The sequence below is a fragment of the Lycorma delicatula genome, chromosome 6 (genome assembly GCF_047948215.1).
Source record: "Lycorma delicatula isolate Av1 chromosome 6, ASM4794821v1, whole genome shotgun sequence".
Lineage (NCBI taxonomy): Eukaryota > Metazoa > Arthropoda > Insecta > Hemiptera > Fulgoridae > Lycorma > Lycorma delicatula.
In genome coordinates, this window is record NC_134460.1 from 17,047,213 (window position 1) to 17,061,653 (window position 14,441).

At 28.5% G+C, this 14,441-nt stretch overlaps 1 protein-coding gene across 1 annotated transcript in view; it reads right to left on the bottom strand.

Annotated features, from left to right (window-relative positions):
• Positions 1-14,441, bottom strand: part of mgl (low-density lipoprotein receptor-related protein megalin) — a 129,114-nt gene that overhangs the window by 31,271 nt on the left and 83,402 nt on the right. Inside the window, exons 41-48 of the mRNA XM_075369293.1 lie at positions 12,342-12,565; positions 11,630-11,841; positions 10,362-10,545; positions 9,316-9,538; positions 7,741-8,076; positions 4,679-4,925; positions 3,303-3,594; positions 2,430-2,751 (exon numbers count right to left, since the gene is read on the bottom strand). Coding sequence (XP_075225408.1) covers positions 2,430-2,751; positions 3,303-3,594; positions 4,679-4,925; positions 7,741-8,076; positions 9,316-9,538; positions 10,362-10,545; positions 11,630-11,841; positions 12,342-12,565 — 2,040 coding nt within the window. The remainder of the gene's footprint in view (positions 1-2,429; positions 2,752-3,302; positions 3,595-4,678; positions 4,926-7,740; positions 8,077-9,315; positions 9,539-10,361; positions 10,546-11,629; positions 11,842-12,341; positions 12,566-14,441) is intronic.

A 14,441-nucleotide genomic window follows, 5' to 3' on the forward strand; every position in this document is an offset into this window, starting at 1 on the left:
GGCCATTTTGAACGCTCAGTTGTTGTTTGATAAAGTCATTGTGAGTGTTTTTATGAAAATGGAAAAAATTTAATATCATGCTGCATTTGAAAATACTTACATTTCAAAGGCAGTATGCCTATGTAAATTAAAACCGAGTTGGACGCTGTTTATGGGGACTCTGTCTCATCTTTTGCTATTGTGAAAAGTTGGATTAAAACATGGTTGTACTAGGTTGATTGATGATGAGTGTTCGGGATGGCCAAAAACTGCAACCACCACCTTCATCATGGAAAAAGTTTACCAAATGGTAATGGACAACTGATGAATTAAGGTTAGAGAGGTAGCAGAGGCTAAGGGTATATCGAAAGAATGTGTCATATATTAACTGAGGAATTTGATATGCGTAAGCTATCCACTCATTGGGTGCCGCGTTTGCTGACTTGGACCAAAAACTCATTCGAATGAACATCTTCAAGTCCCTGCTGGGGCAGTTTAAGCAAAACAAGTCAGATTTTTTGCATAGATTCATAACTGGAGATGAAACATGGATCCACCACTACTCTCCTGAGATGAAATACCAGTCAAAACAGTGGACTGTGAAGGATGAACCTGCTCTGAAAAAGACGAAGACAGTTCCATCAGCCGGGAAAGTGATGGTAACTGTTTTTTGGGATAGTAACAGAATTTCATTTATCGATTATCTTCACAAAGGTAAAACAATAACAGGACAGTATTGCATATCATTAATTGACAAGCTGAAGCCAGAAATTTCAAAAAAACAACCACATTTGAAGAAAAACAAAGTACTTTTCCATCAGGATAATGCACCCACTCACACTTAAATGGTCACCATGACTAAAATTCATGAATTGAACTTTAAATTGGTTGATCACTCACCATATTCACCAGATCTAGCCCCAAGCAACTTTTTCATGTTTCCTAACCTTAAAGTTTCGCACGGAAGAAAGAGATTTTCATCGGATGAGGAAGTCATCGCACATGTAAATGCTTATTTTGAGACACCAGCTACTATTTGAAAGGGTTAAAGAGGTTAGAACATTACTGGAAAAAATGTATCAACTTGAAAAGAGACTTTGTTGAAAAATAGAACTATATTTGACAGAAAAAATACGTCTTTCTACATTAGGCCCAAAACTTTTCAGACAGCCCTTGTAATATTTGAATAAATAATATATACTAAATTAAATGTTTAATTATAAGCCACTAGATGATTAAGTTTTGATATCCTAATTGAGAGACTGAAATACTTAAACAATAATTCAGTAAATATTGTTTTTTTTGGGGGGGATTTCCACACAATATGTTGAAATTGCTACTGCGCCTGGTTAGATTTTATAAGGAGTTGGTGGGTGGGAGTGGGTATCAAGTTTTCTTCTTTATGTTTTGGAGTCTCCTGAACACAATTATGCAATGTTTATATCACCAAGAGGTATACGCTTTCGATTTTGTATCACTTGCCCATTCCTCCACCAATTCTATCGAAACTTTACAGACCTTTAAACAAAGGTCTAAAAATGTTCTATGAAAATTTTAACCTTCTAGGATTTACAGAAACAAAATGACAGCTTTTAAATAAAAACATCAATTTTAGATAAACCACATTTTTTATACGTTACAAAATGGCTGGTAAAATGATTAAAAACAGATAATAATTAGAATAATTAAAAATAGTTAGATAATTAGGTGGTCATGTTATGACTAATTATTAACTTGGTTTATTCAATTTTATATCTATATAATAACATTTTATTGTCTGCTCTACTAGATGCAAATCTTAAAGATTTTGACAAAACTTGGTGGGTGATGTAAACCTATTGGGAATGAGCCCCCTATTGATTTTCAAGCAAATCAGTTGACAAGAACCAGAGTTAGAACCAAAAAACAGGATTTTTGGGTGTGTTTTCAATGTTAAGTAAAATTGGAAATCCGCCCTTCTGACACAATTACTGTGACAGGTTTTTTTTATTATCAAGAAGTACCTAATTGAACTTAAATCAATTTTTTTTACAAATTTTACAAGAAAGAATAAATGATATTTATATTGTTCTCTGGTCAGAAATAACATCTGTTTATCAAGAAAATTGTAATAATTAAAAGTAAAAACTAATAACAAAGAATGAAAAATAAAAACTAACTTATTTTAAATTGAAACCTTTCTAACAATAAATTTTGTAATAAAATGTTTTTAAAAATTTGCTCATAAACATTTCCAGTAATCTTTACATCCATGCTCATCGAGTGATATACTTTTGTCACTGAGGATGGTGACTAACACAAGTGAAAATTTTATGAAATAAATTTAAAAAAATGTTTTATTGTAAGATTTGATTCAGTTTATCATTGCGTTAAATTTAAATTCTACATTAATGTCATCATTGACCATCATGAACAAGAACTTTGAAAAAAATACATAATAATTTACTTACTTCCAGAACCAAGGAATGCATCTATCATCACCACCACCACAACGATGTTGTCCTTCTGTACAATTAGCAAGACATGTTTTATTATCATTTGAGAGATAGAACTGATTGGGACAGGCACAAATATAACTAACAGGACTTTTAGTATCTTCATAACCATCAGGACTTGCATCAACACCAGGTACAGGACTAAGCAGACATAAATGGGAGCAACCACCATTATCTCCACCACATGGGTTAGGATAATGTAACTGTCTTAGAGGATGATGAACATGAATATCATAAGGTCTATGTGTTGCATTTCTTATAATCTTCAGATCAGCTCCTGCAATCAATAAGTCAAATATATTTAAGTTATTTTATTTTATTTTATAACAAAATCAGTAATCTTAGTCTTATGGATATGGAATATCTATTAAATACCTTCAAGGTGGATACAAGAATGCATACTGAATAGTCAGCAAATATTACAAAAATGTAAACTAAATGTTTATTTGTATTCTACTAATAAATCAATCTATGAAGTTTAAAAAATGTATTATTAAAAGAAATATTTTTAACACTTTTTCTATACTTCAGTAAGCATCTGCCTTGTGTTTTACACACTTCACTAATTTGGGAAGAGATGAAAAGTTTTTGCAAGAAAGTCAAAATCTGTTTTCAGGAAGCTCTTAAGAGTCTGGAAGCAACAGTAATTTGTAGTAATATATATTTTATCTGTTTACTATTAAATAATTGATCATTAATGAACTGCTTCCTTCCTGGATAAAAAAGCTGAATTCCAAAGGAGTTGAGTTGAAAAATCCAAGCAATCAACTGTGAAACTGATTACATTATTTAGATTTTATTAATTAAAAATTTTAAATAAATAAATACCTGTAAATTTATTAGCTCGACTGATTGCTTTCAAATTCCAATCTGTCCAGTAAATGAAATCTTCAAATAATGTAATAGCAAATACATGAGGAACTTTATCACCCTTAAGTACAGTATGTCTATGACGACCTTCTAAATCAGCTGATGCAATGTAATCAAGATGAGCATCGGCCCAGTAAATACGGTCGGTGAAGTAATCTATTGTTAATGCATTTGGCCAAGCTATATCATCATCATGTTTAAATAAACGTGTCATGTTGCTGCCATCCATACCCATCTTTGCTATAAATGCCTGCAAAAATAAAAATGTTTAATTAAAATAATATCTCATTAACCATTAAACATTTTCAATATGATAAATTAGGCCTTTATAGCACAAAAACTTGTTGCAGGGATCTTTTGTGAAAAAGGGAAAAAAGAAATGCAACATGTAAACCTAAAACAACAAATAATATCAGTGCAGCTATATTTGCAGTTTTCTTACATTCTGAAGATGCTGCAAGTTTAATATGTATAGCCAATTTAAATTTATAACTAATTTTAGCACAGATTTTTAAATAAAATTTGTGAATTAAATGACGCCTTAAATTCATAGAAATTTCTTTTAAAGGCAATAAAAAAATTTATTAGAAGATACATTTTTTTCTAATAAAAAATATGAATAAAGGGACAGTGAGAATTCCCAATTCAAGAAACTCAGATCTAAAACATTTTATAATGTTACTTTTATGTCGGTTCTTGTAGCATTATTTCTCTAAAATATATTTTCCACAGTGAATCTTCAGTTGTCAATTTACACCTTGTCATAACTAAACATTAAGTAAAACAAATATGTTAAATAAACTGACTGATGGCTAAAGCATGGATGTGTTGTTGACATTAAGTGTCAACTGCTAGTGGGATCACTCAGTGCCAGGATAATTGTGAGGACTAAAAATGATTAGATAGGGAAAAAAGTCAATCAGATTTATTTCTAATAATATATATATGTTATGAAATATAAAACATGATATTGTTTTATTTAGAAATAGGCAGGCAAGTTCAAACTCAACCTAATAATATTAGTTGCAATATAATAAATCTTATATCACGCTGTTATATTTGGAAGTTTTTATTATAGAAATTCTATAAACAAAGAATCTTGATATAAAGTTAAAAAAAAATGCTTTTTAAACATATTCTTCACAAAACAACATTATTGAACTGAAATATAAAGTCTCTGAATAAATAAAATTAGCAATAGTACTAGTCACAACTATAAAATAAACATCATTAAATATAATTAAAAATGTCTATAAAAAGGTTGAAGAGTGCATTAAATTTTACAAAAATGAAATTAGTATGAACTAACTTACACAAAAAAAGTGACATATTACCTGTAAATGCCAACTTGTAAAATACAAGTAACCAGTACCAGGATGTACAGCAAGTCCTCTTGGATCTGAAATTCCAGCTTTCAGTGTTTTACGATTCCTACCATCAAGTTCAGCAACATCAAGATGTTTACTATGCCTATCAAGCCAGTACATTTTCCTACCAATCCAATCTATTGCAATCCCTTCTAAACCATGACTGTCATGTCTTATAACAGGTTCACGATGTTGTGAATTACCGATCTGTGATCTATGAAAATATAAAGAAATGCACATTAAGAATCAAATGTTATTAAGTATCTTCATATTTTACATAACATATACTAATAAAAGAAATTCTAAATATTTCATAGGTGAGATGATAAGGTGACCATACTGATAATATTACAAAAAAAGAATTATGTATAAATGGCACTATAAAAAGTGTGTTAAAAGAAGATAAAAAAGAATACTACAATATCTTCTATAGTAGATAGAAGATATTACTCTTACTATTAGAACATTTTAAGAATTACTGCTCCATCAATGTAACATCTTATGGTCAGAAAATACAAGGATAATTAACAAGTGAATTGAATGTAAAATAGAAATTTCAATACTGTCTGATAGACCAGTTTCAATTCAGTTGGAATGAGCATAAGAGACCATTTTGACTGTCAAAAGTATATTTGAATGCAGATTTAAAGCCATCTAAATTCATAAATTTGATAAACTAAATTGGTCATGTCTTATAACAGGTTCACGATGTTGTGAATTACCGATCTGTGATCTATGAAAATATAAAGAAATGCACATTAAGAATCAAATGTTATTAAGTATCTTCATATTTTACATAACATATACTAATAAAAGAAATTCTAAATATTTCATAGGTGAGATGATAAGGTGACCATACTGATAATATTACAAAAAAAGAATTATGTATAAATGGCACTATAAAAAGTGTGTTAAAAGAAGATAAAAAAGAATACTACAATATCTTCTATAGTAGATAGAAGATATTACTCTTACTATTAGAACATTTTAAGAATTACTGCTCCATCAATGTAACATCTTATGGTCAGAAAATACAAGGATAATTAACAAGTGAATTGAATGTAAAATAGAAATTTCAATACTGTCTGATAGACCAGTTTCAATTCAGTTGGAATGAGCATAAGAGACCATTTTGACTGTCAAAAGTATATTTGAATGCAGATTTAAAGCCATCTAAATTCATAAATTTGATAAACTAAATTGGAAATGTCTATTGTTTTAAGATATAAATGTAGGGGAAGAAGATTTGTGTACCAGTTTTAGAAGAATGAAGTAGCAATTACAAGAGTATAAGATAAAAGATAGGAAAGCTCTGGTTCTGAAAGGAGTGAAACAAGGATGTAGCCTGTCTCTGTTGCTTTTCAACTGCTATATAGAAGAAGGTATATAAAATTGAAAGACAAGAATAGGAGTGAGCTAACTATTCAAAAATTAATTAATTAATTCTGTAAAAGCAGTTGCCGATTCAAAAAAATGCCTAAGGAATTACTTAAGTATTTGGACGGAATTATTTCTTATTTTTTAGCACATTTTGATGTCAGTTCCTTTTTTTAAAAATAATTATTTCATAATTTTCTGTATCTGATTAATAATAAGTTATTTGGCAGAGTTAATGTGCTTTTTGGTGATATAATGCAGCTGCCTCCAGTTAAAGGCCACTGGTGTTTTGTTCAACCTCCTTGGTGTGAAGCAGAAGTAAATTTGTGGCAACGGTTTTCATTTTGTGAGCCTACAATAAACATGAGACAAATATTAAATAACTTGCATTTTGGAAACGTTATAACTGGCCAATTGGAAATGCTTTGCAAAAGAAGGCCTTTAACAGAAGAAATTGTAGATGGAAATACTGTAAGAATATTCCTAACTATTAAATTAGTTGATAAATATAATCAAAGAATGACTGATATATCTAAAAAAAATAGAGTCTGTATTACTATTATTGTAATTAGAGTTTTGTTTTGCTATTGATGAATCACGAGAAGCTGCAACATATGCAAAAACTCCCCTTGGGAATGTTATTCCAGTAGACGTCAATAACTGTGGTGGTCTGTTGCATAATGTACAATTGGCTGAGGGTTCAAGAGTTATGATTCAGCATAATATATCAATTTCTGATGGTTTAGTTAATGACACTATGGGAATTGTAAAGAAATTCAAATGGCCTGTTCTACGAAGGAACTAACTGTAAAAGGATGAGTTTCCAAAAGCTGTGTTAATAAAATTTTATGACAAAACAATAGGTACAAAAATGAAAGATGGTATACCTATTACACTAGTTAGTATAACATTTCAAGTTACTAAAGGATATAGAGATAAAGAAAAATGCATGCTACCTTTAATTATAAGTTGGGCAGTATCAGTGCATAGATTGCAAGTTACAACATTAAACAGAGCTGTAGCAGGTTTCGGGATAAAGATATTATTTACATAAGGACAAGTTTATGTTACTCTAAGTCGAGTCAGAAGCTTAGATGGTTTAGCTTAGTCTGATCTTGCGAGAGACTGCAAAAGATCATGTAATGTGATGTAAGTATATTGAATTATAAGATTCCCACTATACCTAATGATGCTGTATATTATGTATAATGTATACTCAGTATGAAAGGTTTAAGATGAGGTATCTTGATTTTTTATAATTTTATTAAAAGTGCTACATAACTTGTGTAGAAACTCACATTACCTGCTCTACAGAAGACCATATAACATCATCTAACATGATACATACATATAGAAAATCAGGATTACCACTGTCTCTACCTACCTACCACAGTGAAAAATTTTTTTTCAATTTTTAGATTGATTTTTTGTGTCTAAAAATTTTTTTCAACATCATGGTACCACCGCGAAATGCAGCTGTGTTGATTTTAACAAGATTTATTTCAGTAGGATTAATAGGAAGAAAGATATGCGTGAACAAACACAAAAAAAAATATATGGATTGAATATATAACCTCCTTTTTTGAAGATGGTTAAAAAATAAAACTACCATTAAATTTAAAGACATTTAAAAAAAGATTGAAAATAAGTACCTGAATATAGTTTTAGCACTGACATCACAGTAATAGATATGATTATCTCTGTAATCAAAATCAAGAGCAACAACATTCATAAGATCCATTTGCATAAGATTATAAACTGAACCATCTAATGACATATTTCTTACATAATATTTATTTGTAAATATTAACCAAGGACTTATACGATCTCTTCGTTTACATGTATGTTCATCAGTAGCTCTATCATAATATGTTTCATCACATTTACAATAATATGACCCCGGAGTGTTACTACAAAACTGTGAACATACACCTGGTTGTTCTACACATTCATCAATATCAGCACATGCTTTTCCATCTTCAAGAAGTCTGAAAAAAAAGAAGTATTAAATAGAATTGGTAATGATTTTGCTACATGTAAAAGCAAAAGAAAAATTTCAATAAAACAATTTCCCTACATACAATAGATTAACAATAAAAAATAATATGGTCAGAAATTTATATATCAAATCTACTACTTGATTCTTTTCACATTTATTTTTTAATTATGCCCTTTTTTCCTACAGTTATTGATATTAAGTAAGGGTCCATGTCATAATACAATTTATACTTTAAATGTGTTTGAAAATATAAAATTTTAATTTATAAGATGTAGAAATTCATTTAGATGTATCATATAAGCTTAGTGTAACTGCAAATGAGATCAAAATTCTTAGGCGAAACCTTTATCAAAGAAAACTATTTATGCAAATAATTCAATCACAATCTATAATAAAAAAGAATCCAGTTCCCCTTAATCATAATTTTAATTCAAAATTGTATTATGGCCAAGAGACATTGAATTTTATTTTTAAGGTAATGAAAAAACTTATCTAATTTTTTATTTTTACTAGATCCATAAATAAATTTTTCTTTTGAAAATATTTAGAAAATTCCAAGTCCTAAAAATTAAAGTCTAAACTTATTAACTTTTTTTTACTGTTGCAACATGGAAGCTGTTAAAAGTAAAATCTATTATCAATCAAATCAAAAAAATACAAAATTTTACACGCACTTTAATGTAGCAAACTTTTAGAATAAACAAAAATATGTAATGTTTAGAAACATTTATATCTGTGAAATACATCACAATAAGAATAGACACTAAGAGTAAGAATTTTGATTAAATTTAAGTATTAGTGGCATCTGTATCTTATACTGTACTATTCAATTGCCTCAAACTAACATAAGAATAATTATTTAATGTAAATATTTTTTCATGTTTCTATTTGTGTTAAAATTTTTGGGAAAATTCTATAACTATTTTGCTTGTTGCAGTAAAATTTTATTATTGTTTGATTTAATTTCATTATATAGTAACAGCATTTTAAGAATTCAATTCTAGTAATGCAATAAAATAAATTCTCTGTGTAGTATACTAAAGATTATTCGTTTATAATTAGTTGTATATTTTATATTGTAAACAACTACATATCCAATCATCTATTTCATGGAGATTTACTCGTAAGTTAATTATAATTTAAAGCACAAAAAATACTAATCTGAATGTCTAATAAAATGATTAACTTCTAAAAACATTAAATAAATAAATATGCTCTTTGAACTTACTTGTAACCAGAATTACATTCACATAAATATCCAGTAAGAGTATCAATGCATTTGTGTCCACACTGATGCACTTCAACTTTGGAGCATTCATCAACATTACAATGTAATGGTTCATCACTATCATCTGCACAATCAGATACTTTATTACAAACTAACTGTCCATCAATACACTGTCCACTTTTACACCTGAATTGGCCAGCTGGGCAAGTAGATTTATCTCTCTCTGAAAAACACCAGTATAAATATTGTTATTCACAAAATAACTTTAAAGATAAAATATAAAATAATATTAACAAAATAAAATACATATGTTTGTTTCAAATTACACTAACTTTTTTTAAAAATAACCCTGTTAATCTTTTTGATTAGTAAGTGTAAATAGTTAATGACAAAATATAGTAGTAATTAATAACAAAATTCATTTCAAATCCATTGTAATATAAAATATGATTCATTAATTCAAATTACGGTAAATATTTTCAAAAAATACTCCCATCAGCACTTTTTTGGATATATATTAAAGAAAACAGTTACAATTAATGAGAAATTTCAATGTACATTGCAGTTTATTATTTGCAATGCTTCTAGCTATAGGAAAAATTTTAAAATATCTTATATTTCTGCATTTGATAAGTTGAATCTTCCATAAGATAAGTAAATTAATGGTAGTAGTTTAAAAAAAAAAAACTGAAGTTAATTCTACTTACTCCTAATTCATAACTTCCAAAAAGCCAACTAATAAGGAAGTGGAAAAATTTCAAGTATGGGTTCTTAGTTTTGCAATAACAAAAATAATTAATTTCATATACAAATTGATGAATAACAAAAAGCTGATTACTAATAAAACATTTAATATAAAATTAATCCATACTAAAAAAAAAAATAAAATTGAAAAACACATACAAGAACTTACAAGATATACTCATTCCTAATAATTTATAATTACAAAATATACTCATTTATTTCACAAGTAATCCTACTTATTCCTTCTACTTACTAAATGTTTAAATAATCAGATGATGGTATAAAAAGAAGTAGATACTTACTACAGTTAAATTCATCGGAGTTATCACCACAGTCATCTTCCCCATCACATCGATAAGTATTACGGATGCATTTAAAGTTCTGACAAGCGAATTCTTGAGCTGTGCATGGTTTATACTGGTTATGACAATCTTTACCTTCATCTGTTCCATCACCACAATCGTTATCATGGTCACACATCCAACCCTTTAAAAGAAACAGCAATCGATCAATAATAGCTAAAAATCAATAAACTCAAGCTAAAAAAATTAAAATAAATCATTAAAGGAATGATATTCAGACGATTTTCATTTTATTACTGTTCAAACTACACTACATTAATTAAACCTATATGGAAATAATCAATAAAATTTTTCTTTACAATCACTGATATAGAGTGTTTCCTTTACTAGCTCTATAAGTATAAAGTAGTCAAAATAAAATGAATTGAATATGTAAACATTACTCTACTTTTGTTTGGTAGGCCTGACCACTATTTTGCAAAAATTTAAAGATGAATTTACAATAAAGGTACACATGAATTAAAAAAAAATAATGCACTTGGTTATGTTCTAGACTCTTGTGAAAATATTTTAGCACCAACAAGTAATTTTTACAAAACTATTAAAAAATAATAATTTTTTTCTTAAAAACACAACACTTCAAAATTGAATTTCTCATAAAAGTAGTTCATAAGGTTTGTTAAAAATGTTTAATTTATTTCTAGATTTCTGCACTTCATCACTTTTTTAAAATTTAGTTTCACATTAATAGCTGGGATTTTAAAAATGTTAGTTAGAGGGATTTTACATTGATATAAGATCTAGTTATTTTTACAACTCATTATAGTGTAAAAAAATGAAAGAATTGTTTCACAACTGAACATATACACTTACACTTACAAAAAAAATATGTATCTTTTTTTCTACAGAAAACCCAAGGTAGTTTCTAAACCATCTGAAACTCCTTTTTTTTCTTTTTTTTTTGTGATGTCAAGATTTTGAAGCAGTCTGTTATTAACAGTAGTCACCACTATAAAAGTACATTTTTAAATGTCAATTGGTTGTCAAGAACAAACACAAAAATGGTGTTTAATTTACACAGAACCCATGGAGAAAGTAAGCTCTACTAGTTTCGTTCGGTAAACAGTGGTGCCCGTCAAAAGTTTAATAAGTAATATGGATTATATTTAAATTTTTTAGATTTTATGAAAAGCAAAGTAGAAATTTATATAATTCTCACTGTATTTTAATTTTGTAGACAGCAGAGAAATAGTGCTTTTACAACTTACCTTATTAATACATCTGCCATTTGCACATGTGAATTGATCTTGACCACATGTAGCTGGTGCAGGACAATTTAAAGCAGCTGTATTTTCATCTGCACCGTCAACACAATCTGGGTCACCATCACAGAGCCATTTACGTGGTATACATTGAGCACGGCCCCATGCTTTATTTGCCAAACATGTAAATTCTGTTTCTTCATCACATTTTCTATCATCTATAAAAAGAAAGTAATACGAATAACAATAATTCTTTAAACAAATACTATTTTATATTGAAAATAATATTATTAAATATTTACATTTCATTTTATATTTAAATCAAGTTATTATTAAAAATAAAGAACGAAGTTCAAAATAAATAAAGTGCAACAAAATTTTTATAATAATTGTCTAAGAGATGATCAATTATGTTTTAGAAATTGGTTGTTAGTCATGTCATCACATTACAGAAAGAAATTTTTTTGAACATAGAATTTATAAGATTAAATTCTCTGTAAAAGGCAATTACTGTTTAAGATTGAAGTGCAATTTAGGGAAACATACTTTTTTATCCATAAGTCTAAGATGTATAAAATGAGCTTTTCTCTCAGTTATGGCTCATATAATTTCAATATTGTAGTCGTTTTACATATTAAATATACATTACTAACAACATTAAAAATACATAGAGACAATTTTAGGCTTTTAAACACTGGAAAAATAAGTATGTACTTACTACACTGATGTCTTGCATCTTCATCTGAATTATCCATACAGTCATTATCGCCATCACATATGTAAATACGTGGTATACAATTACCATTATCACAAGTGAACAAATCACCAAAACAAGTACGGCCATCAGATTTACAATATTCTGGAGGTTCATCTGAACTATCACCACAGTCATCATCACCATCACAATACCAAGTTGCTGGAATACAACGGTGGTTTGGACATCTTAACATAGACGGAAATTATTGTGATTAATTTAGTAAAATGAGAAATCACCTAAAAAACTTAATCAAACTTAATCAACATAAACAGTATATTTATTTATATACACATAAATTAGTACAAACCACATTAATCTTCTCACATAAAGTAAATACTAAAAGGCAAAAAACCATATTTATTTTCTGCTCTCAAAGTTGCCTTCATTATTGATCATACTCAAAGTATGATCCTTGATTCAACAAAGTATGTTTAATACTTATCTTATTATTCAACATATTTCTGGATCTTTGGAACAAGAACACAGAACAGAATGTCATTCAGTTTCATCATCACATTTTCATAATATTCTTACAGTTCTTGAATCACACCCTTAGCATGGTTAATTAAAAAAATGTTCTGGACTAAGGCAAGTAATGCAAGGGATATTAAAATTATGGCGTTCCAGTTATTAATAGTAATTTTCACAAATTTGATCTTTTGCAATAAGAAACAACACAAAAATAATACAAAATATCTTAATAATAAATAATATTTAAAAACTGTTTGATCTTCATTTCACATAAACCCTTTACTGTTTTCAATAGTAACATATATAATTTAGATTCTACCAAACATTGGTCACGTTCTACCAAAGTTCAGCTTTTTTTTAATCAAGTATATTATTATTAATTTGGTGAAATATCTAAAGTATTATAGCTACGTCATGTGGAATCTTGCACATCATTTCAGTTTAGTTAACATAGGTGACATAGTTAACATAGGTTAACATAGGCAAATAACATGACTTTCAGACTGCACGGCAGTGACTGACTTTACTGATATGACTAGGAAAATGTTGTATGTAAAGCAAGAATAAATTCATCACTATTCTAAGCCTCATCTCTTGACTTCATTTGGTTCTTGTGAAAAACAAATTACATTTTTTAGAATATAACTTGTAAATTTCATGATTCAATTTTGTATCTCATTTTAAACATCAAAACAATTTTAAACACAAAAGACAAACTAGTTTTTTTTAAAGCCCTACAATTTCAGCTAGCTATTCTAAATTTCAATCATTACAATCCCCAAATTTTTTCCCAGGTTAAAACAAACTACTGTCTTAAAATTATTAAGAATATGCCATCATAAAGAAGTAATAAAGATCTAAACAATTTTGTTGAGTAGATGTTCCTTGATCCAATAACAAAATGACTTAATGTACAAGAGTGTTTATAAAAGAAGTCTAAGTTTCAAGTATTATATAACAGCATTATATTTAAATCTTACATGAATATGTATTCTGAAAGGATAAATTGTTAAGTTTTATTTGATGTTTAATTCAAGTTTGATGTGTGCATCATTCATTGCCCTGCATACACTCAGACATAATCCAGTTCTACCCACATACTCGCCAACATGGATGTAATGGATGCTACTGCCGCAACAATCCTCTCCTTTAGGTGGTTCATGTCACTGATTTTCTCTAAATCAACAATTTTTTTCACATGCCCCCACAAAAAGAAATCTAGTGGGATCATGTCTGGGCTCCATAGTGGCCATGCGATTGGCCCTCCTCTTCTATTCTACCCGTTTGGAAACCGAATCTTTAATGCAGCACAGACACAGTTGCAGTACTGAGATGAAATGCCATCTAGCAGATTGAATATTAATCTTTTTTTCTTCTTCAATATCGTCAGTCTGTGGAAAGACATAAAGTGCAAGCATATCACAGAAAATATTCCCATTAATTGTGTTTCTAAAAAATGAATGGGCCCACAATATGATGTTATTCATCATCACTCCTAAATATAGTAGAAAAAAATTTTTTTTAGAAAGGTAAAAGATTCAAAACATTCTAAATAACTAATATGATAATTTTAATTTAGCATAATAAATA